This window comes from Eublepharis macularius, chromosome 10 (genome assembly GCF_028583425.1).
Source record: "Eublepharis macularius isolate TG4126 chromosome 10, MPM_Emac_v1.0, whole genome shotgun sequence".
NCBI classification, from domain to species: Eukaryota; Metazoa; Chordata; class Lepidosauria; order Squamata; family Eublepharidae; genus Eublepharis; species Eublepharis macularius.
The window spans coordinates 52,705,420-52,729,026 of record NC_072799.1 but is presented as its reverse complement, the minus strand read 5'-3'; the positions used below and the strand labels follow the sequence as shown (position 1 = coordinate 52,729,026).

Here is a 23,607-nt window from a genome sequence, read left to right as displayed (position 1 = left end):
GGTCAACTTGGACTCCTTCTGATTAACAAAAAGACCCAGGCGTAAACATAAATTTAAGGTGAGATACACCTGATTGGACACAGAGTCAGCAGAATCACCAACCAAGAGCCAGTCATCCAGATAAGGAAAGATCTGGCAGCCCTGGAGGCGTAAATGAGCCACCACTACTGCCACACACTTGGTGAACACCCTAGGTGCAGTGGCCAACCCAAAGGGTAAAACATTGTATTGAAAGACACGTTGCCCATAGACAAAACGTAAAAACTTCCTGTGTTCAGGGAAAATTGAAATATGAAAATACGCATCCTTCAGATCCAGGACTGCAAACCACGACTGTTGGGGCAACAAGGTCAAAACCATCTGTAAAGTAACCATTTTGAATTTACGAACTCGTATAAATTTATTCAAACCCCTAAGATCCAGGATAGGCCGAAGCCCACCATCCTTCTTCTCCACTAAAAACAGGTTGGAATAGAACCCCAAACCAGCTGAAGCAACCGGAATCTCCTCTATAGCCCCTTTCTGCAATAGGGCTGAGAGCTCCCCCAGGATCTCTGAACGAGGGGGGTCAGAAGAAAACACAGGGAGACGTAGGTAAGGTAAACCAAGAAATTCAACTTTATAACCAAACTGGATAATAGACAAAACCCAAACATCGGAACAAATTGAACACCAGGCATCCAAAAAAGCATTAAGCCTGTCCCCAAATGTGGGGTCAGGTCCCTGTGATTGTCAGAATTGCTTATGCAATTGGTCCTGGTCCTTGGCCTGATGCTGTTGGGAACCAGGCTTGGGACGTTGGCCCTGCCTTCGTCTGGGAAAGGCAGATTGCGGGCTCTGGTAGCTCCTGCGCTGCTGGTAAGCATACCCTTGATAGGGCTGATAGCGGTGTTGTCTGCCACGCTGGAAGGAGCGATAGTATGGGCGAGAAGGCTGCTGCGACGGCTGGTGTAGAACCCCATACGAGCGGGCTGTCAAACGGTCAGTCCTCTTCTTAGAGAGGAACTCGTCAGTTTTCTCTGAAAACAGAGTGGTGCCCTCGAACGGCAGGTCCTCAACCCTGTTCCTTGTCTCAACTGGCAGGGCGGTCGTGCGAAGCCATGCGTACCTGCGCAGTACCACCGAGGAGAGAAGTGATCGAGACGCAGTGTCAGCCATACTTCTCCCAACATTAATTTGGTGTCTGGATAGACGAACAGCCTCCTCCTGAATGACCCGAAGCAGAGTGCGCTGATCTTCGGGAAGCTTAGGAAGAAAAGACGCCACCTTCTTCCATAAAAACAGCTGATAAGCCGCCATCATTGCGGCATAATTCGCCACTTTGATGCCAAACGTAGCCGAAGTATACAACTTCCTACCCAAGGCATCGATCTTTCTACTATCCTTGTCAGTTGGAGCCGATAGCGAGCCCTGGCGAGGCCGAGCTTGCATCTCCTCGGTGACAAGTGAGGATGGAGGAGGGTGAACGGCCAGGAACGGATGAGCATCGTCCTTGGTTCTGTACAAGCTCTCCACTTTTCGATTAGTGGCGGTAGCAGACGCAGGTCGAGACTGCAGCTTCTTCCATAGATCAGCAAACCCCTCAATAAGGGGAAAGGCAATCGAGGGAGTAGAACCCGAATAGATATGTTGCAATATCTTATCAGTAAATTTAGATTCAGTGGAAGTCACTTCAAGGTCCAGGGCTTTCGCCATTCTTTGGAGCAACTCGTTGTAGGCCCGAAAATCATCAGTGGGCGAGGCCTCATCAGATGGCCCAATCTCCTTTTCAGGTGACTCCGACAGAGGAGAAACACTGTAACGGGCCCGGGGTCGTGGAGAGACCCGATCCGACGGGAGGCGGGACGGGTCATAGCCAACATCGGAACCGACTCGAAATGAGGGAGACAACGAAGCACCTCTATAATTCCGGTCCGAGTAGTATGAACTCTCCCTACTAAAGTAACGAGGGACAGGATCATCTCGACGTCGACTCTCCCTGGATCGGCTCCGATAGGACCGTGGGGTCCGACAGCTAGAGCGACGGGCAGACCAACTCCGTCGACTCCGAGCCGACTGAATAGAGTCCGATTCGTACGAGGCCGATCGAGCCCGACCGGAAGGGGTAAGAGGCTTCTCGAGGAGAATGACATCGTCCTCCTGAGCCACCCGGTCCGGAGGAGTCTTGGACTGCGGACGATCACTCGCCTCTGCCTGCTGCTCCACTTGGACGGGAGCGGAGTCGACCGGAACCGACGGGGAAGAGGTGAGTAAGCCTTCCAACACTGCCTTATCATGCTTACTGGAATGCTTATGCTTCTTCTTTTTCTTTTCAGGAACGGCCTTCGATCTCACAGAAGGATCCGAAGTCATCGGAACCGTAGAGGTGGTCTGAGTTGGCGGAGTCGACCTCGGAACCGACAGAATCGAACTTCTATGGGCGCCACGAGCAGGTGAAGCCGAGACAGCCGACGAGATCGAAGGAGGTCGACTTGCTAGATGTCTCGGAACCGAAGCGGTCGGTTCCGACAAACTCCGACCCGAAGGGATCCTCTCGGACCTCGACTCCGAGCGACTCGGAGACGGCTGAGAACGAGGAGTCTTGGAACCCGAAGGTACAGGAGGACGAGAGGACGCAGACGGAGCAGACGAAGACTTCGGTGGAGGGTCCTCGACCGACATCGCACGCTGCCAGAGAAAGGCATGCAAACGATCCGTCCGTTCCGCCCTGGCCTTAGAGGTAAACGCGCGGCAGTGCTTGCACGCCTGAGTGTTGTGAGTTTCCCCAAGGCAATATAAACAAATGGAATGGCCATCCGACCTTGTCATCTTACGATTGCAGGTCTCGCAACGCTTAAACAAGGCCTTCTCAGACATCGCGAACGAAGAAAGCTGTAAACCTCAACGATCGGCGGCGAAAGAGAAACTGAGGGTATGTGAGGGGCGCTCCGCCTCTTAAGGTCCGTTTCGGCGGGAAAGCGGCCGCGCATGCGCGCTGAGAGGCGGGAGCGCCCCCTGGTGGTGTTTAGCTATTAAAATCTCCGGTATCGGCAGGCCTGCGCGTGCGCAGTCCCATGTGGGACTGCACAGGAAGACCGTAGATGAACTATGACATACTGAATTGACTGGGGCTATGGCACAGTTACTGATTCGGTAGATTAACTGTGCATTCGCCAGAATTTGGGGAAGGGGTGGAGGACTGAATTTGCACTGAAAACAGTTTTTTAGATCTGTCTCCTAAACACTTTTCCACTGTCTGCCTGCACTTAAGAAACAGCTGTGTCTAGCAGGTACAATGTTAAATGTATCAACAGACCCTTGCCTAGTTTTTGTGGCTATTTCTCCATCTACAAGGAGAACAGGAAACCAGTCTCCGTTGCATGTGTTTCGGTTCATTCATGCCAAACTATGGATTAGAATTACACGGTCAAGTCTCAGACATGCATATTTCCTTGACACACACGCCTTCTGTTCAAGTTGTTGATTTTACTTTAGTGCTGCTTTAGTGCAAAGTAAAGCAGAGTTTACATCCAAACTATCAAACTATGTTTTGTGTTTTTCCTTCAAATTGGGATTACAAACTACATTAAAGATGATTTGTAATCCTGGTTCGGAGGGAAGATTCCACATAAGAATTGACAATTCTCAAACTGGATCTGTTGGCTGGGGAAATGTAATTAGAAATCACTTTCAATGTGAAGGCAACACCTTAATTTCAGAGTTAAATTATTCAATACTCTCTAATCTGAGCCGTAATTACAAATCTAACAGTAATATAACGTCCCTAACCGAATCTCAGTACTACATGATTAGAGTTAGGACATTTCTAGTAAACATCTACTTTAAAATTAATAGCAATTATTTATTAATTATGAAATCTATGAGCACAAAGTTATATTATGACATTACTCAGTTATTTTTTTTTAAATGTAGACTTTAGCACCAACTGAAACAGAGTAGCAAGGCTATCTTATTTCTGTATAAAAATTAGCCATCTTAAAACGTTGGTCACACAACATTACCTACTTTTTCCACATGGGGTTTTTAAAATGCTCTTAAGAGCTGAGATTTCCATAAGAATAAGAGAAAACTCTTCTGTAAATGCTCACATGTAACAGTCTCAGGAGACTGCGCTACTCAACAAGTGTTTGTTGCTTTCAGTGTAACCCTAAGAGTACTTTCTTGTGAGCAAGCCCCATTGAATAGACCTCAGTAGGATTTGGAGTGGCCTGTGAGGTAACTCTTCCGAGGCTTTCTGTTTAAATGTTTAAAAGCATTTTAAATAATTCACATTAATGTATTTTATTTATTAGATTTTTATCCTGCCTTTCCTCCAAGGAGTTCAAGGTGATGTGCATGCCCCAACAGCCCTGTGAAATAGGTTAGCCTGAGAGATGGTGACTGGTCAAAGATCATCTAGTAAGCTGATTGGCAGAGTGGGGGACTTTAAAGTGCTCAGGTAAATGCTCAAGATACAATACTTTAAAATTACTTCGATGCATTTTAAACAATTGTTAATAAGGACTCAAAAACACTTCACATTGGCCCTTCAAACCAGGATTGCAAGTCGTATAAAGAATGTTTTTTTGTGGCAATGCAGCCGATTGTATCCTGGTCAATTTCTAAATGCTGTTTTGGCAGTGGATACAGTAATATCACTTCCAATGATACATCTCTCTCTTTCTGCATCTTAGCAGCAGAAGACAAATATCCTACATATGGGAGCACTTCATATTAGAAAATATTAGTTAAAATAACCTGAAGGAAAGTAAAATCCATTTAAATATAAAGTTATACAAATAATTATGAATCAAGAAAAGCTATTTTAGCACACATCTCATTTCATCATATTTTTCTGCACCTAGGATATCTTTGCTCAAGCAGGAAATATTCTGGCTAATGTGCTAACGACGAGAGATTTTATAAGAGTTTTACTTTTAGAAAACATTTTCACAGAGCCCCAGAGATCATGCAGTGCTGGAGTACATACCCTTTCTTCTTGTAGTAAAGTCACCTATGGTTTGTGAATCTGTTCGCTCTAAACCATGTGGTTTAGGTCTTAAAATTTTAGGGCTCTGACCTAATTGGTAAAAAGAAGAGGCTTTCTTAATAAAATGAGCTTTTTAAAAAAAACTGGAAAAAATGGAATCCTATCAACAAGTCGCCAAGCCCCTTGCAAAAAGATGAAGCAAAAGCAAGCAACAGGTGGGAAGGATTCCACAGCGTGGCTCAGAGCTCATGCAAGGGCGTAAGCATGGAACTCACAGAAGGCATGCAAGGAAGCTGCTTGAAGGAAACAACATATAGAACGCTAATGATAAAATGGGATATTATTTCATACAGCAGTCTTGTTAATTACAATATTTATAACGGGGTTCTGCAGTAGGTCCCAAACTGCTGGAGCCGTGAAAAGTCAAGCTACCATGTTGGATACACCTACCACATCGATAGTGCAATCCTAAGCAGAATTACACCAGTCTAAGTTCACTGAAGTAAATAGTGCTTAGAAGGACGCAAGTGTCCTTAGGACTGTGCTGTATGTTTGTCAAAACTGGATAACCCCACATAGCACTGTTCCTCTCCTCTTTCAGGAAATGTGCCCAATAACATCATCCAATTCCATATGAAGACCATATTACATCTGTCAGGCATGGAGGCATCCTAGATGCATCACCATTGACAAGGGAGCATGTGTCCTGTACCTGACTGCCTAACTCAGCAAGAGGGAGTGTAGGGTACCAGGAGGGAATATAACTTGAAGCTGCACAAGGAATGCCTGCCTATTGTGCTTGAGCTAGTTGAGAACGCGCACACATTTTTGAGAGTGCTACCATCATGAATCCAGAACAAATACCAAGTTAGGGATGTGTTGGATTTTTGAGATAACTGAGTTGGTATAAGCCTCGCATAAGAGCAAATAAATGCTTTCCTCATATCAATTTTAACTATATTAAATACAGTCTTTTAAAATTAATCTGTCCATAAATTATGCTTATTTTTTTCATTGTGGATCTTTTCTCTCTCTTACTTGCTTTAATTTAGTTACTTTCCCTCTGACTTGGTGGCACAGACTGGATTCATATCTTAACATGCAGAGCCAAGATCCACATGCTATTTCTGGTGACAGTGATATAGCAAGACATATCTTTATGGGCAACCATTTGCATTTGAAAATGAGCTTCATGTAGCTTTCACTGCTACACTGTTGAAGGGGAAAAAACTAGCCACATGAATTCATCCAAAAATCATAGTCACATTGCAGCAAACTTTATCTGCAAGCACAGCTGAAGCTGTTCCTTCCTGTAACAGTCAAGGAGACCTCGTTGGCTTGTAATCTTCCAGACTGCGGGCCAATGGCATGCTAAACTTTAGGCTGATTACAAACAATGTGCTTTAATTGAGGGGGAAACATAAAACAGATGATTACGCATGATGGTCACACATGCATCATCACTACATGTGTGCATAGTGAAAGGAATGAGCAGTAGGTGTAGTGGAAAGCTTTGGGAGATACAATGTATATTTGCATATTCTGTTTACAGAGGGTCTCGTTACACATGTGATAAATAAGAGTATGATTAGGAGAAACCCATGTCAACTCGCTTTTAACCTGTGATCTGAAGTTTAAAACAGTGGGACAAGGGTGCAAATTGGTTCCCATGCACATATGGAGGCAGAAAGAACATCTTCTTTCCTTTTATCCACGAGTAGAGAAGGGCCCTGGGTAGAGACCTATTTGTCTTACTGCCAGTTCCATGTGTCTGTCCAGGTGTGATTAGACAATACAACCAGATCCTGGTCAGACATGTGGAACCTGCAATAAAACCAACAGCCCTTACCCCCAGGGTCTTTCTCTGCTAAAGTGCTTGGGGTGGAAAGGAGGGAGTGAAGACGCTCCCCTCCTGCCTCCACATGTATGTGGGAGCTGATTTGAGCCCTCTCCCCAGAGCACAAAGATAAGCTTCAGGTCACACATTAAACACTAGTTGAGTTGGGATTCCCCCCAATTAAACTTGTGTTTAGTACATGTGTAAAGAGACCCAGGGATTAGCCAGGGACAGTGGTGGCTGGGCAACCCAGTGTCAGGGGTGAAAAGGAGCAACAATATGCACAAGCACAGCATATTGCTTTTCACTAAAGAGTGAAGGACAGCTACTATCAGGAAAGCAAAGGATGAACTCTGGGATGCTAAACATGTCCTCCAGCTCTGAGAACATGGGGCAACTTCTGCTAGCTGTCACTCTGTTCCAGACTGCAATTCATTTACTTGGCCCACAGAACTTAGAGGAAACCAGAGCTAGCAGAGACTTTATTACAACCCCATCCCATGGTGCTAGTCTGTGCTCTGTTTTTAATCATGGTACAGTATGAATAAGCTCACATGCTAGTGAATATCTATACATATAGTAATTCTATCATATTTTAAACCACACTCATTTTTCCAGTGAGCTCAGTACATAGTTATCTTTATCCATTTTAATTTCACAACAACCCTGTGAGATCGGTTGGAATTACTGTCTCAGTGAGTTTCAAAAAAGAGTGGGGACTTGAACCTGACTCTTCCCAGTTGTAGTCTAAAATTCTAACTACTACTCCACACTGGCTTCTAAGTTAATTGAAATAAATTGAGGGTATGCCTGCCCATCAACTATCCCCCCAGGAAGGTATGGACATTGTGTACAAACTAATACTGGGTTGTATCTTGCAATCCATTTGTGCAAGTATAAAAAATATTTCTCACGTTTTCCCAACCCCACCACACCCAATCCCTTCCAACCACATGGAAGTTGGATTCTCAGGGCTGCATGAGCCATGACGATCAGAGGACTGCAGTAAGTACAAAAGAAGCAGAAAAACTATGTTGACCCTTACCCATCCTCCATGCAGCCCCCACAGCACATGTATCTAGTAGCCCATATGGGTACTGCAATCCCAGGTTTCAATTTTCCCAGGGTCAGAAGGAACTGCTGGGAGGGGGGAAATTTGCAGCTGTCCACATCTTTCAGTGATAAAGCGTAGGATCAAACACATAATTAAACTATTGTACATACTACACTTGATCTTAGCCAAAAGGCCGAGAAGCGACATAAGATTGAGCAGGTAAAGGTGTTCAGGTATTTGGGAGTCGCATTCCAGTACTCAGGTTCATGGGCTGCATACCTTTCTCAGGTCACAGAATCTGCCCATAAAACAGCCTCAGCCATTTTGAGATTTTTCCATACAAAAGGAGGTGCTTATATTCCACATGCCCTGAAGGTTTTTCAAGGCAAGACAATACCTCAGCTTATGTATGGTGCTCAGGTATCCCTGTACAAAGATCACTCCAAGCTTGAAGTAATCCAATCAAAAATTTTAAGATCCTTATTAGGAGTGCCAAGATGCATCCATAATGCTTTGCTCAGGCTAGAGGCTGGATTAGTAACATTGGAAACCTGGGCCTGGTTCCATGCCATCTGTCTATGGCTCAAGATAAAATTTTCCCCTTCAGGATTAACTCCTCTAATTTTCCTAGCCAGTTTCCATTCAAGCTGGATCTCAACAACAGAATGCAAATTGTCACTACTGGGCTTCTTCAGCACAGCGCTGATGCACCTTGGCCATCAAGGAGCCAGAATAATTATTAAACAGAGACTATGGGACACTTCTCTCCAAGTAGATAGAGCACGGGCCTTTAATGTCCCGTTAGTGGGGAACAGAAAACAAAATTTTACTCCACCTAGTTATCTCTTTTCATTGGAGTTTCCAAAATACCGCAGAGCTTTTACCTTAGCACATTTTAATGCTCTCCCATCTGCTGTCTTGGAGGGAAGATACGCTCATATTCCATATGCAAATCGCCTCTGCCCCTGTCAATCCGAACAGGTAGAGACAATAGAGCATGTCCTTCTATACTGTAAGTTCTATCAGGAGATTCAAACGAAGTATATCTCACCAGTTATTGCTGCCCACCCAGGCAGACCAAGTCAGTCTTATTCTGCCCTCCTTCTAACTGATTCCGGCAAAGAAATTACTGCTAAGGCCGCAAGGTTCTGTGCTTTGGCTAGTGTAATCAGACAGAACATTATTACTTCCTCTAGAAATTTTAATTAAGATTTTAACGATTTTACCCATTTTAGCACACGGATGTACTTAATTCTTAGACATGTGTAAACTTAAAATTAATGTACTCTTATAGTTAATTTTATTCTGTTATCCTTTTAGCTGTTTGCTGTAATGAAATCACTGCTGAGGTAGCAAGATTCTGCACCCTGACTAGTTTAATTAGATAGACTATCACAACTTCCTTTAAGAAATTTTAACCAATATTTAACAATTTTATTTATTTAAATATATTGTTCAGTTTCCTAGATATGCTTACACATGTAATCAATGTATTTGTTATATATTATTGTATATGCTGACTCAAATTCTGATCCTTGATCATAATAATAATAAACTAAACTATTGTACATATTTCTTCAGTCAAAATACATAGGGCTGGTTCCTAGGTCTCCCCCCTCCCCACAGGCCCAGTGGAAGAAGATTACTCAGCGTAAGTAAGTCATAGGATCTAATCCAATGACTTCACAATGGGCTGGATTCAAAGCAGCTTTACTCCTAATGAAAAAGGGAATCTATCCTGCGGATGAGGATTTCTCCATGGCAAAAATCCATGGGGTGTTGTGGGAAGCTGTAATAAGGAGCAGAATTAGGTGAGGTTATGCCAAAAAGCTGCCTGGATCCAATCCTACATTCGTTGATCAAGTGATGTATGACATTTCCATCAAATTCAAATACTAGGATAACAATTTGCCCAGATTTTTTTTTTATATATATATATATATATATGTCATCCCTGTGTCTATTAGACATTTTAAGTGGGTGAAATTCCCTGTTTATGTTGCCAATTTGTACTTATTTCCATTCCTTCATCAGAAAATACACACATATCACATTTATTTAAGCACATTCTCTGTTCTTAATTAGATGACATTGCACTGAACAGTTAAACAGAGTGCCTTGGATCCTATGCGCAAATTCCATGTGTGTGCTCAATGGTCTCTGCTGTGGAATGAGATTCGTCTCCTACTAAAATGTGTCTGCAGTGGTTTTCAATGGGCCCTTGCACAAACAGAAGTTTGAGTGGAAAGAATATCTAGCATATACAGAACTCATTCCAGGATCCAAACTAGCAATATTACACATGAAACTGCCTCATACTGAATCAGACCATTAATCTAGCAAAGTCAGTATTGTCTAATAGGCAGGCAGTGGCTCTCCCAGGCCTCAGGCAGAGGTTCTTTCACATCACCTACTGCCTGGTCTTTTTATGTGGAGATGCCAGGAATTAAGAGACAGAGTTGTGTAGTGGTCGGATGGGCAGACTAGGATTTTGGGAGACCCCTAACTGAGTTCCCAGAAGCTTAATGGGTGATCTTGGGCTAGCCATATACTCTCAGCTTATCCTACCTCACAGGTTTGCTGTGAGGATAAAATGGAGAGGAGACTGTTGTAAGCCACTGTGGGTTCCTATCTGGGAAAAAATTAAAGAGTATAAATGAATAAATAAATGAACGTGAGACCTTCTGAATGCCAAGCAGATGCTTGAACACTAAGCCACAGTATTTCCCACAACATTATTTAAAATAAAATTTCAGAAAAAATGTTTCAAATGTATAATGCATAATGCATTATGCAAATACATAATGATGGGTTTACTTCGCAACACTTGTCTGTATTTTGCAGTGACAGCATTTCAATGCTGGTGTTCCTATAAAGAAGTAATTGCAGGACAAGAGGGAGTAATGGTGACAGTCAGCTTTCTTTTAACAGATATTATTTATAAAACCATGGGATAATGAAATTTAAAGACAGATGGGGATGCAGAAAGCTGGGTTTTAATCTTAAAGATGCAGCATTGTTTACAATATAGTCTGATTTTGCAAGAGATATATATACCATAGTGCTTTTTGTAAGAATTTTTTCAGATATAAAATGTATGCTGTGTTTTGTTCTACCAAAATTGGTTTTAACTGCAAGCTTTTATTTTGTGATCATTAACTTTACATTTTTTTTCAACAGTCATTATTTCTGTTCTGACTCATGTTGCACTTTTTTATTTATGCACCATATAAAAATAAAAACAGGGCTAAAGTCAATGTCCTCCTTCCACCAAAGACTTGGCAAAAAGGGAAGGAGTTGTTGGATCAAACCCATAAACAACAACATGCATGTTCTAGTCGGGTACTGTATGCCAAGAGCAGCATGACCATGTAAGATCAAGGGGGGGGGGAACTGGCCCAAAGGAATCAGGCAGGAATTAGCATGGGACGGCTATACATTTTCAACCTTCCCAGCACCGCTAGGTTAACTGGTTTGTCAACTCAAGCCATTAAAATCCAGTAAGTTACAATAATTTAAAATGGTAAGCCATGTTGAGGAATTGTCATGAACTGAAGGGAGGAAAAGGAATTTAAATAAAATAAAATGAATACTCCCTTATGTATATTAACCAGAGCATGTTTTACTTACTGCTCTTATACAGAAACAAGAATATCCATTGCCTACGTTAGTGAAAATTCCTTTAAAAACAATTTATACATAGAGTAAACCACCACTCAGTCCAGGTTTATCATTGATAAAGTAATTGTGCTGAAACGGAATGTCAAAGGGATGTGAAATGGAATATATATTTGACATACCATAATCAGTTATAATAAGGTCAGTTCTGCCAGTGGTAGTTGAAACAGTTCAACAGAATTTTTTAAAAACAAGAGACATCCCAATCCCGTTTCATTCCTGACATACTACTCGGACAGCCTACTTAGAGTTCAGCACTTGCAACATGATATTGCCATTGCCAAATATGGGGATGGAGCAAATGAGATCCATACTGCATTAAATAACTGAGCAGCACAGAAAAGGATACATTTGCTGCTGTTTGCAATCTTTTCTATTTAAAAAAACCTGGGCTGACTGCATACTCTGGAGCTGGAAAATGGTCAACCTTAAAGCTTCTAAGAAAACAGAAAAAGTGGCAACCCACAATAAAATCATGGGGGCTTGGCCATTCTGAGATGCTGTATGCCACCATGGAAGGTAGCTATTCACTCCAGATCTTTCTTCCATTTGCACACTATTTCCCTTCTTAATGATATAAACATCTCAATCACTTATCCTTCACTCCATTCATACAAGTTTCCACACACTCAGTCACATTTTGCCTATTTAAAATTACTCTAATAGTATAAAACAAAATTAAAAAACCCCACATTAATGCCACAGAAAAGAAAGTTTGCATTTAACCTGAACCCATGATGACAATAACATGTGGATACCAATAGAGCCTCCTTGATCTGATTTTCAGATGAAGAAATCTCATCATCTGTGTGATACATGCAAAGTGCCAGACATTTAGGACACGGTTGTCCTAGCCTTTATGACCAATACTTAGGCAGCTCCTTCTCAATATTATGTTTACACAATTGATAGATTTTTTTAAAATGTAAGCAAATATATACATGACTGGATCCAGTGGTTTCCATTGGACAAAGAGCTCCTTTCCCCCAATCCCTCCAAAAGAGGACGCCCTTCTTGCCTGCAGGGAAGCATTGGATCCAACTGATGGACAATTAAGGCATGTTTCTATCTCTAGGCAGATTTGTGGCTATGGCTTTGGAATCATCACCTCTACACTGGCCAGCAGAATTGAACTCATATGAGTCATTATTACTGCAGATTACTTAGGACTATTGAAAAAAATCAATACTATAAAATCAGATAATCCTCATTTTAAAACAGCATCTCTTTGAGATCTTTCCTCTCACATAAAACTCTAAATCTGAGTACAATTCTTTTATCGTAAAAGGAATAATTTTTAATGCCATATCAAATGATATGATTATATAACAGCCTGAAAGTAACAAATGTGCTTTGGTTTATATAAACACCACCCAGTAGTGCTGATAGAAGACAAGGTTTATTTCAAAGTGAATCTTAATTTGCTAGCAATGCTGCTTCCAACATACCATCACCATTACATGCAAGCTTTGAAAGGTTAGAGCAGCAAAAAGCATAATTACCACAAACACAAGCAATTAATTATACAATATTCCTAAAAGCAATAGTGAAATTACATTCATTTCCAATATAAGCAAGACACGCTCAAGAATTTGGGTTCAAAAACAGCACAAAGAAAAGCTTACCTGTCTTTGGATTATATTGCTCACTATTTATTACATTGACCCATGCTGTCAGCTCATGCAGCCTCTATAAAGGCTTACAAAGCTTTCAAAAATGAATAGAGGCTCTCCTTCATCTATGCAAATACCTTTGAGCTGTGATAGAGAAACGCTGTCGTATATGCACTGTAATGGCAAATACACAGGCACCTAATTTAAGAGAACCCAGACTACTAGATTGTAAACTGCCCACAGGCTGTGTATACTTTTGAATAATACAGCAAATAATCAAGAATGTAAAACTGAATGTAAAACTCAAGTTTCTCTTTAATACTGAATAATTTTTATTAATGCAATATTAAGAACAACAGCAGCTGCCAAAATAACAGTACAAACGAATTCTTTAAAAGCTGGCTGTCATTAATATATACCGCATGAACACAGTATTATACTTTTAATAGTTTTACAAAAATATGCCAAATGTTAAGGTAGTTTGTCCCAGATTCTGTACAAAAATTAGCAAGCAGTCCCTGACTGATTTATAGATGTTTTCCCTAGTAGGAAAGGTAGTTGTATGTAAATTATTGACTGGTCAAAATTCTTTATGCCAGCAATCCTTAGAGCTTTTAGATAACTATAATTTTTTAAAAGCTCATCTTTATATTTCTGTCTTCTTTTCTAACCATTTTTTTTCCTGTGAAGAGGAAAAAAGCATAAAATACCATGATCAGAGGGAGCGACTGGCAGCATGTGCTTACCTTTCCTGTCTGGCTTGAGGTTCCTATCCACTGGTGGAGGTTCACATTCTGCAACAGGGATGGGTCTTCTGGGAGGGGTCTTTGGACTGGACCGAAACCCCATGTGTGCTGGTGGAGGGACTTGCATTCCAAACAGCGAAAAGTCAAAAGTGCCCGGGGTCATAGGCACATAATTCATTTCTTGGATGGGTTCAGTAAAACTGCTAGAATGCTGCCGTGGAGGAGAGTTTGGGTTCATGGGGACGTAATTTTCATCCAGTTCTTCACTTGAAATACTTGCCACAGTCAACAGACTTTTGTTTTTCTACAAATGAGACATTTAAAAAGAAAGAAAATAAACTATGTCCCAAATGAACTTTGTAGCATTAAGTACACATTTCTTTTATCAAAATATTGAATCAATTCCAAGAAAAATCATGTTGTCTTTCCTCCTTGCCCAGATCTAAGCCACAGCTGTAGTCTAGCTGTTGGATGGAATTTAACCAAGCCAGTGCACAGTATCCTTAGCCTGAACAATCACCTCCATCTATTTCTTTTGGAACTTGGGTGCCATAGTTGTCCGCATTTTTGCATTCTGGATGATGCAACAGAAACTTGGCAACTTTCTGTTTTCTCAAGCCTGCCTCCACCAGTAAACCCATCCTCAGGAGGACTTCACTGGCTTCCACCCCCATATGTTGCCATCCTATTATGAAAAATAATGAACTAGCCCAGATTTTATTCAAGAAAACCTGTGCAAAAATGTTCCATAGGCATTGGACCTTCTTCCACAGCAGAGAGTACACAGGAGTGTGAATCTCTGATCTGTCATATCAGCATTGGAAATCCTATCAATACTTACAAAGTGGTTGTGAAAGCCTTCCAGTGAGCTCGATCTGTCATTCGGAAATGTCCGTGGAGTAAAATAGCAGTCTTGAGAACCAATGTCTAAAGGAAAGTGGAAGAAAATAAGCACTATCTTCCCCTCTTACACTCCACTACATAAAATGATGCATACTAATTAAAGGAGGAAATTTACACTACACAACTTTTCCTTGTCTATACTTGTTTTAGCAGCCTGTGAAACTTACTGTTCTGCTCCAAAATCATAAGCACGAAATACAATTTGATAATGTAATAAAAAGATCTCTTTGACAGTACACCTAAAATCTTAGAAGACACAAATTTCAAATGATTTTTTCCAATAAGAAACAGCCATATCTCTACCAGCATGCCACAATGGTTTATAAACAAGGTTTATAAATACTCAGTGATACATAAATGTAAAATAATTATCATAAAATGATACCTAGTGAAAAAGTCCATCTTATTGGATAACACAAGCAATTGAAGAGGCCCTTCCCTTTGTCATTTCTTCCTATTTTTTCCTATTCTCTTTCACATGCCTGACTTTCCCTCCTTTGTTCATCCTTAACCATTCTTCTATGAGCTTTTCAGTCTTCACTTTGTTCCCTTTTCCCCCACTGGCTTCCCCACACACCTCTCATAAGCTAAATCCCAAAGCAAAAGGTATTGGTGGGGGTTGTATTTATGAAATATAATCAACATACATTGCACTTTACAATGTAAACTGGACAGAGGGAAAAACCCCAATGGAATTGAGAAAGAATGAAAACACATCAATTATATATAATTAAGAAGATGTCATCTATTTAAATAACTTCAGAAAGTTTGTTAAGAACTGGAGAAAATACCTGGAATTTATTTCCATTTTCTGGTTTTTTAAATGGCAGCCAGCCTCAAATGGTTATGTTCTTGAGACTTCACACATACCCAGTAGTTAAGAAAACTACCCCAAACAAGATAAATTCATATGGATTTCAGCAAATTCAGGATTTTAAAAAATCCTGTTTGGACAAGGCAAATGCACAAAACAGCTCAGAGTTTGCAAAAGGGGTTTTTATAGTGTATAAAACAAACAAAATCTCTAACAGGGAATTTTGACAGTCATCCTGAATTGATCCTAATGTATACAAGTGGTTCGTTACTATTATCATCCATTATTTTATTACAGCAGGAATCAGCAGAGTGGTATTGTGTTATTTCTTGCCAATGAAATTCCCTTTCACGGATTCCCACAGCTTGCACTCGATCCCATTTGTTAAGCAGTTACTTGGAACTGAAAAAGATTATCAAGATCAGAAGACCGGCTCAAATGAAAGACTATCTTCCTGGAACCTTGAGCTAGAGGTATCCTTTTAAAAATATATAATTTCTTTACAATTTTTTAAAGTGAATTAGGAACTTTATGAGCCTGTTTTGAGAGCCTCCTCTCCATTTAAAAGTATCTTCAGTAGGGCACAATGCATATCAAGAGACAGGAGGGAAGTGAATGGTTAACCTCTCCTGTCCCTTACCTTACCTGGAAACATCCACCCACCCAGCCACTTCTATCTCTGCAGTGTCTGAATCCTGTATTTAAGGTAAACACTGGCAAGAGAATAAGGAACAGGGGCAGGGTGAACTTCCAGAACAAAAGTGATTAGCAGGGAAAGAGCAAAGAACTTGTTCTCCTCCCATTCTTGCCCACTCAGAAGGAAACTTTGCAATGGAGAATGGGCTACAAGGCCATGCTGTACCTGACTGTAGTGCACTGTGCAGTTCACACCTCAACTCTCTGATTTCCAATGGAACTTATATGTCCAAAACCTTTTAAAAATAATAGCAGTCAAGACAAGACAACACTAACCTTTACGAAATATGTTCAAATCCACAGTGGAAATAGTGTTGCTACGTGACGGAAGCATGCCTCCTGTAGGGATGCAGTAGCTACTGTCGGTGTCTGAGGCAGTACGGGAGATGCTACACACCTCCACAGGGGAGCGGTCTGAAGGATGATGAGGTTTTGGTGGACGAGGTGGAGGAACATCTGGAATACTCTCTAGCTTCGAACTTTGAGCCAATGACCCTTCTGGAAAAGTTCGTGGAATCTGATAAGTATTTCCAGGTGTTGGGGGAATGTCATAACTAATGGAGAAGTGCCTCATCTGTGCATCAAGAGAAGATGTTGTAGAGAGGGCACTGAAAACATGCTGTTCTCCATCTGCATCTGTCCCAGAAGGAGACGCCTTAGGTAAAACATCCTGTGAATAACTCCTGGGCAGGTTATAAAGGCTGCCATCTACCGACACTGAGGCAGCTCTTGGTGGTGGAGAGTCATACATGCTTTGCTGTTGAAAAAATCCATTCACAGCATGCTTGTTCAGAGATTGCACAGATGTTTTATGGGAAGGCACGTTATCATTGCAGTCTGTTTCAGAAGAGGCAGTTTTTGCTGGATCAGCTTGCAACCTAATTGTGAAATGAAAAATGAATTTATTGGCACATCAAAATTATTTTAGTAACAGATACTTAACAAAAACATAACATCAAAATAGCAAATCATGACACCATGTTATAAAAGCTGTGGTTTTGTCTCAGTTATTGTCATGCAGCTACTGAGTATTACTCTTACATTAGAAAGAGAAAAGACGCAGCTTCTTCCTGTGTTAAACTCCATGGAGCCACAGAAACTGCATGCGGGAGTGTCTTTAGGAGAACCACAAGAGTGCCATAATGAGAGAAGCACTGAAGTCCTACCTTCCATCTCAGCTTGTGACTTTAAGGCAGAGAGGAATGTGTAAGAGTTGCAGGGAATGGAGTTTAGTTGAATGGAAGATGATGACCACTTTCCAAATATTAGCAAGGCTGTTTAATAGTCAAAAGGTGGAAATCCAAATTAACTCCCTTTGCTACTGAGTGACTGAAGACAATTTTAGAAGGACCATTATAAATAATTATTTGTGCTTTGTTCAAGTCTGGAACAATACAATCATCAGCCACTTTTATTGAAATGAAAAGTGACTTGCATTCATTTTATTCGTTTAAGTATTAGTTTCAAAAAATTATCTCATGGTGCTATGGGAAGGGGAAATGCCATTAATATGAAACAACAGGAACCGGGAGGATCTCCAAATTCTATTCCATGCAGCATTTTATTACTTGAGGTACCAACCTGAATATGGGAGATATTTGCCATATACTACATACTAGAAATAATGTGTTTATTTTAAACTTGCCCCATCTCCTTGACATGGTAACAGAAAAATAGAAATCCTGAACTTTTAACACAGAATGACCAGTAAGGTAACCTGGTAAGTCTCTGAGAAGAGGAAAGGAATTACACGCCTGGAGTCTCAGTGAGAACAGCACACTATACATAACATAAAAATAAAATAAAAGTAATATAAAATAACCTTTTGAATCTTCTTTGAGAGAGGCTACACAGCAAGACTGTGAACTTGGAAAAAAGAAGTCTGCATAACTCTGCAATATAAAATATCCAACCTCTTCTCTGATTCATTTTTAAATCATAAGAGACACTCACAAAAATTATAACAACCAGCTCCAGATCTTGAACTAGAATCTTTTTTGTACCTCTAAATATTTCAAGTAGTAATGACTTGTGTTGTCTATTAAAATTCACAGCACAACGTGCAACACACACAAACTAAAAATTGTTTCAAGCAAGTTACAGTTCTATGGTTAAAGTCTAATACAAATCCCGAACGACTCTCATTACACTCACTGCAATGGAACCTTTTTACTTTCAAAATCCTCCAGCAGTAAATATTCCTCCCCTTCTTCTGAGATAAGGTAAGAGCTGGTTTATAAATACATGACAAAAATGGAGAGAGATCAGTAAGAGCAAACTAGTGTTCTTTAATTAACAAAGCTTACAAACATTTTCTCATAAACAGAATCTTTCTTGCTGAAGCCAATGATGAAAATGTCACTGTAAATGGAATACTAATGTTAGGTATGTAGTTGAACTTGCAGGGCACATGAACATCTTAACTGCAGTATGGGAATTAAGAATTTAGGAACAAAAATCAACGAAGAATTAAGTGTGCTTATACCCACTAAGTTCAATGGGCTTGTGCATATTTAACTGCTGTAAGCTTTAAAAATCGTCACAGAAGAACAAGGGAGAAAAACAATATTAGAATGGTTTTTTATGTCTAAAACGTATGAGCATCAAATGCCATTCATTGTAGGGGAGAACAGTCCCTTATTTGCAATCAAAATCATCTTTGAAAGTGTAGCTACTTCCCTGCGAAAACAGGCAAAAAAATTTACCTTGTCGATTCAGGCTTCTTGCTCTGACAATTAATTAGTAGCAGGTAGTCTTGAGGATCTTCTTGACTGGAGGCAGGCTCTAACGGTGGGATATTAATTAGCTGGTATGGAGGAGGTAAGGATGATTCTGGTTGTACAGATGGAAGGGAAGTGCTGACAGGTAACGGTAAGTCGATGGGTGCCTGTAGAGAACTGCCAGGTGGCTTCACAGCATCTACAAACGCACAAGCATACAGCGAAGTTAACCCATGCGTAATATATATTTATCTTGAAGAACTGGTTCTCCCTGTCTGTATCTGTGTGACCATCATTGCCTTCCATCCATTCCTTCCCTTACTAGTGTGTGCCCAGGTACAGTCTTTTAAAATGGTCATTCCCATACTCGGGAACAGACTCAAACACATGAGCACATCTGGGTTGGGGCATAGAGATTTCTTCCTATTTTAAAACTGTCAATTAACCTGCACGCTAAATTCTAGATGCAGAAATGCACAACAAGAAACTCTGAAATGTGGACATTCTGCATTACAACTATTTGTTTGCCTCTCCACGATCACCAAAACTCTTTTAAATTTATTTTATTGTGTTATTTATAGCCCGCCTTTCTCACTGAGACTCAAGGCAGACTACACAGTGTAATTCAATATGATCAACAGCTGGGACGTTCAATAAACAATATAATACGGCCTCAATTTGAAAACAAGCAGAAACCTGATGCAGAGTTGAAACAAAACTTAAACAATTTGACATGAGTATAAGTGATTTTAAACTAACTCCCCACAAGTCTAGTGTGTGTACACAATCTAGATCTTTTCCCATAACCTTCTCAAAAGTTCTTTTTGCATAAGAACTCTTCATATTAAGCCAGTATGTCCCCTCACCCCCGCCCAGCCTTTACAAAGGTCAGGTTCATATTCATACACAAAGACACACACACTTTATAGAACATGGAGAGGAATGAATCAGCCACAAACGAAAGTGACGGTGTGACTCTGCAATTCATTTTTAGGGATGAATCACCCAGGACATCTGTACAGAAGTGAGCAGTTCTGATGGCACAAATAGCTCAGATGTAATAACAATGGACATTAAGCACTTAACCTACAAAGGAATACTGGAAGCCATTCCCAGAATGTTTCTTGGGTCATCTATAAACATGCAAAGTATAGTGTAGCATAGCATGTGAAGAAACCATCAAAAGAAGATGTGAATCATACATGCCTATTTCAATTAAAAACCCATACAAACTCTTTTCACTCTTTTATCCCACATTCATTATCTCTGTCCTTCTTTTGCATCTCATTTTGGAAAGCACAGAGAACATAGATTAAGAGACTTAACCTCAAACACTGGAATCACACAACAGTGCATTATCTACACTGCTCATAACATACAGGCCACAAACTAATGCATCATACAGAAATTCCCCACACATTCATAAGACTGTATGAGTAGCCATGCTGGATCAGATCAATGATCTGTCCCGTCCAGTATCCAATTTCCAACAGTGCCCAGTCAGACACCACAGAGAAGCCTTCTGAGACATCATCTCTCAGTATGATGCCCAACTTCCCCAAAGCTCTCATTCTCCATCCCAGCAGAAGTGCTGTCAATTAATAACATTTTATTCATATACTGCCCTTCAGGGCAACTTAATGCCATGCCCACTCAGAGTGGTTTACAAAGTGTGTTGTTATTATCCTCACAACAATCACCCTATGAGGTGAGTGGGGCTGAGAGAGCTCTGGAAGAGCTGTGACTGACCCAAGGTCACTCAGCTGGCTACAAGTGGAGGAGTTGGGAATCAAACACGGTTGTTCAGATTAGAGTCCTGCTGCTCTTAACTACTGCACCAAACTGGCTCTTATAATGTATAATCGCTCTACTGATGGAGGAAGACTTAGTGGAAAGTCATTGGATCAAAGCCATAGACAATAGCATACCAACACTTCTAATTAGGATTCAGTCCTCCCTGTAGTATTCGTAGAATAACATGATCAGGTAAGATCAAGGGGGTGAACTGGCCCCTAAAGCCAATCAGGCATGAAATGTAAACGGTTTCGTTTTCTAAAACGTCCTGCCTGTTACAAAATGGACTGTCCTTCCTAAAATATACAGAGAATGACTACCAGGCGTCAAAAAGTGGCAAAATCTAAATTCTGAAGTTCTCTTTTTTTCTGACTGCAATGAGGCTTCTGTTATTTAGTACCAGTAACCTTGCTCACCTATACATTTAACCTATACATTTTAAAGATCCTTGCTGGGCTTGACTTAGGCTCCTGGTGCCTGCTCCCTGGCAGCTGAAACTTCAGTACTCAGTGTCTGCTTCTTTTAACTCCTGAGCAAGGCCACTTAGACACAAAATTTCAACACAGACCAAAAAGACCAAAAGGGCCTGTTTTTTAAAAACCCTGTAATCTTCCAGAATAGTGCAGCTAATAAATAGAGGATGAGTGGAAATGAGGTGGTAGAAAGGATTTCAGACTGTACATGAGCGTTATCACTTTTGAATTTACCCTGCAAACAGGTTCCAGCCCAACTGTTTTCCTGCTCTCCTGAATTTCTATTTGGAGAGATGTTTTTAGCATTGAGAATAATTTAAACAATGTAATTCCCCCAACCTGCAGCCTGAAGTGGATTGATGGAACCCAATCGGCTACATGTGGAGGTCAAGCCAAAGTCAAAACGGACAAACAGTGTCTTTCAGATAAACCAGAGCAGGTGTATACACTGATCTTTCGCTAAAGTGTTCAAACACTGTAACTTGACCATTCTTGAAGAGACTGTACACATCCAGGAAACGTTCCTGAAAAGGACTTTGTTTTACAAACCCATCAACTCTGACCTTGCTCAAATTTCAAGTTAGTCAGAGAGTGATTGCCTTTGGCATCTGTAGTAAAATATGGGAAGGCCATCTCTGACACAAGTCTGGGGTGAGTTAAGTTTACCCATGAAGCATTTTTTCCATATTAAAAATATCATTACATGATTCAGGACATGATGGGGATTTTCCAGACAATCATGACAAAAATAGTTGGTAAACAAACAATCTCATCTTTGTGAGCAAGTAACACAAAGTAGATGTTCAAATTCCCAGGGAATTTAGAGGTGAGTTAGCAAAGGTAAAGCCAGGTCCCATTTATTAGAATTGTACTGGTAAAAGATCACTATTGATCCATGGCAGAGATTTTATTTGCTGTAGTAAATCAATTCATTATTCAAGCTGTGACCAAATCTTAATTATTCAATTGGGCCATAACGTACTATAAATGGTTAAATCCACAGCCAAAACCAAGAAAATAAACATCATGCAATAAAATCTTGTTCCACACTGAAATTCCAAATGGAGAACACTTCCAGAATAAATGTAGAATTTTAAAAATCATAAAAAATTTAAGACATTTATTCATTCAAGTGTTTGTGTCTCTGCATGATCCAACATTAGTAAATCCAAGAACACAGAATTTAAGAACTGTATGTGAGAAATAAACAACACAGACATCTGTATTATCTGGCCATTCATGTCCAACATTAAACTTCTTAGGCTTATCAACATCAAAATACAGATCAACACTAAAAAAAACCCTTACCATCTTCAGTAGGGTTGAACCCACAGATGTCACAAATACATCGAACCCACTTATTCATCTCCTCTTCACTGTCAGCAACCAAGTAGAAGACTCTGTCTATTGTGTTGATGTCAAATATATAGCTGTTTTCAAATTCTTTTTTGTTAAATGTTAACCCAGCATCCACTTGTTGACATAAATTCAAGTCAATGATTCGAATTGGTTTCTTTGCATGGTCATTTTTGTAGTATTCCAGTACATCTGGATCACCTGTCAGTCGACCACTGCGGAGCACAAACCATCTTCTCTTCCATGCCTAAAAAAGGGGAAGACAGGAAATATTCATATAGTTCATATTTTATAACTGTCCATTGCTGAGCTTGTACAATAGTTATGGTTAATATTCCAAGCTGTCAAATGATATTCTAATATCTTCATATATTAAAGAGCATTAAATGCCATGCAATTAACTAAGCCTATATACAGAGAAAGTGCAGTAGTATAAGAGTGAAGTGTTATAAGAAAGTTAAAGAGGTACACAGCTGATTTTTCCATCCAGCATCTACTTTGGAATTGTGAATTCAAGACCAAGTTTCTTTTATCTAGATATAATTTACATAGGTCATTTCTGATTTTGAAACCTCCATCTTGCATAAGATTACCCATATAATTCTTACTTTTGCTATGAGAAGAGATGGCAATTTAGTCTAGCACAATTTATTTACATAGCAATTAAGAGGTTTTGGAGATGGTAAACAAAGTGTGCTAATCCGCAGGGGAATGTTTCACTCCTCCCTCCTTCTTGAATCAGTTGACCTCCTTCCTGTACCCTATCACTAAACACTCTTGAAATTGAAGAGAGATTAATAGTGCAATCCTAAACAGAGTTACTCCGGTCTAAGTCCATTGACTTCAATGGGCTTAGACTGGAGCAACTCTTCTTAAGTTTGCACTGTAAGAAGTGGTTTTCTAGGTAGCATTATTGAGGGAGACTTAAGAAATAAAAGGTGGCCTTTTGGGGCT

At 40.4% G+C, this 23,607-nt stretch overlaps 1 protein-coding gene and 1 pseudogene across 4 annotated transcripts in view; both read right to left on the bottom strand.

The window, feature by feature from the left end:
• Positions 1-23,607, bottom strand: part of GAB1 (GRB2 associated binding protein 1) — a 107,160-nt gene that overhangs the window by 6,948 nt on the left and 76,605 nt on the right. For 3 of the 4 annotated variants that reach the window (XR_008597731.1, XM_054989819.1, XM_054989821.1), the window contains exons 2-6: positions 22,606-22,900; positions 19,016-19,229; positions 16,587-17,188; positions 14,739-14,824; positions 13,898-14,201 (exon numbers count right to left, since the gene is read on the bottom strand). Coding sequence is in view for 3 of the 4 variants with exons in the window: in XM_054989819.1 (XP_054845794.1) it covers positions 13,898-14,201; positions 14,739-14,824; positions 16,587-17,188; positions 19,016-19,229; positions 22,606-22,900 (1,501 nt within the window). In the remaining variant the exon portion in view is untranslated. Of the gene's footprint in view, positions 1-4,969; positions 5,060-13,897; positions 14,202-14,738; positions 14,825-16,586; positions 17,189-19,015; positions 19,230-22,605; positions 22,901-23,607 lie in introns of all 4 variants that reach the window. The other variant, XM_054989820.1, reaches the window with a different exon arrangement.
• LOC129337186 (U2 spliceosomal RNA) lies at positions 7,990-8,065 on the bottom strand (annotated as a pseudogene).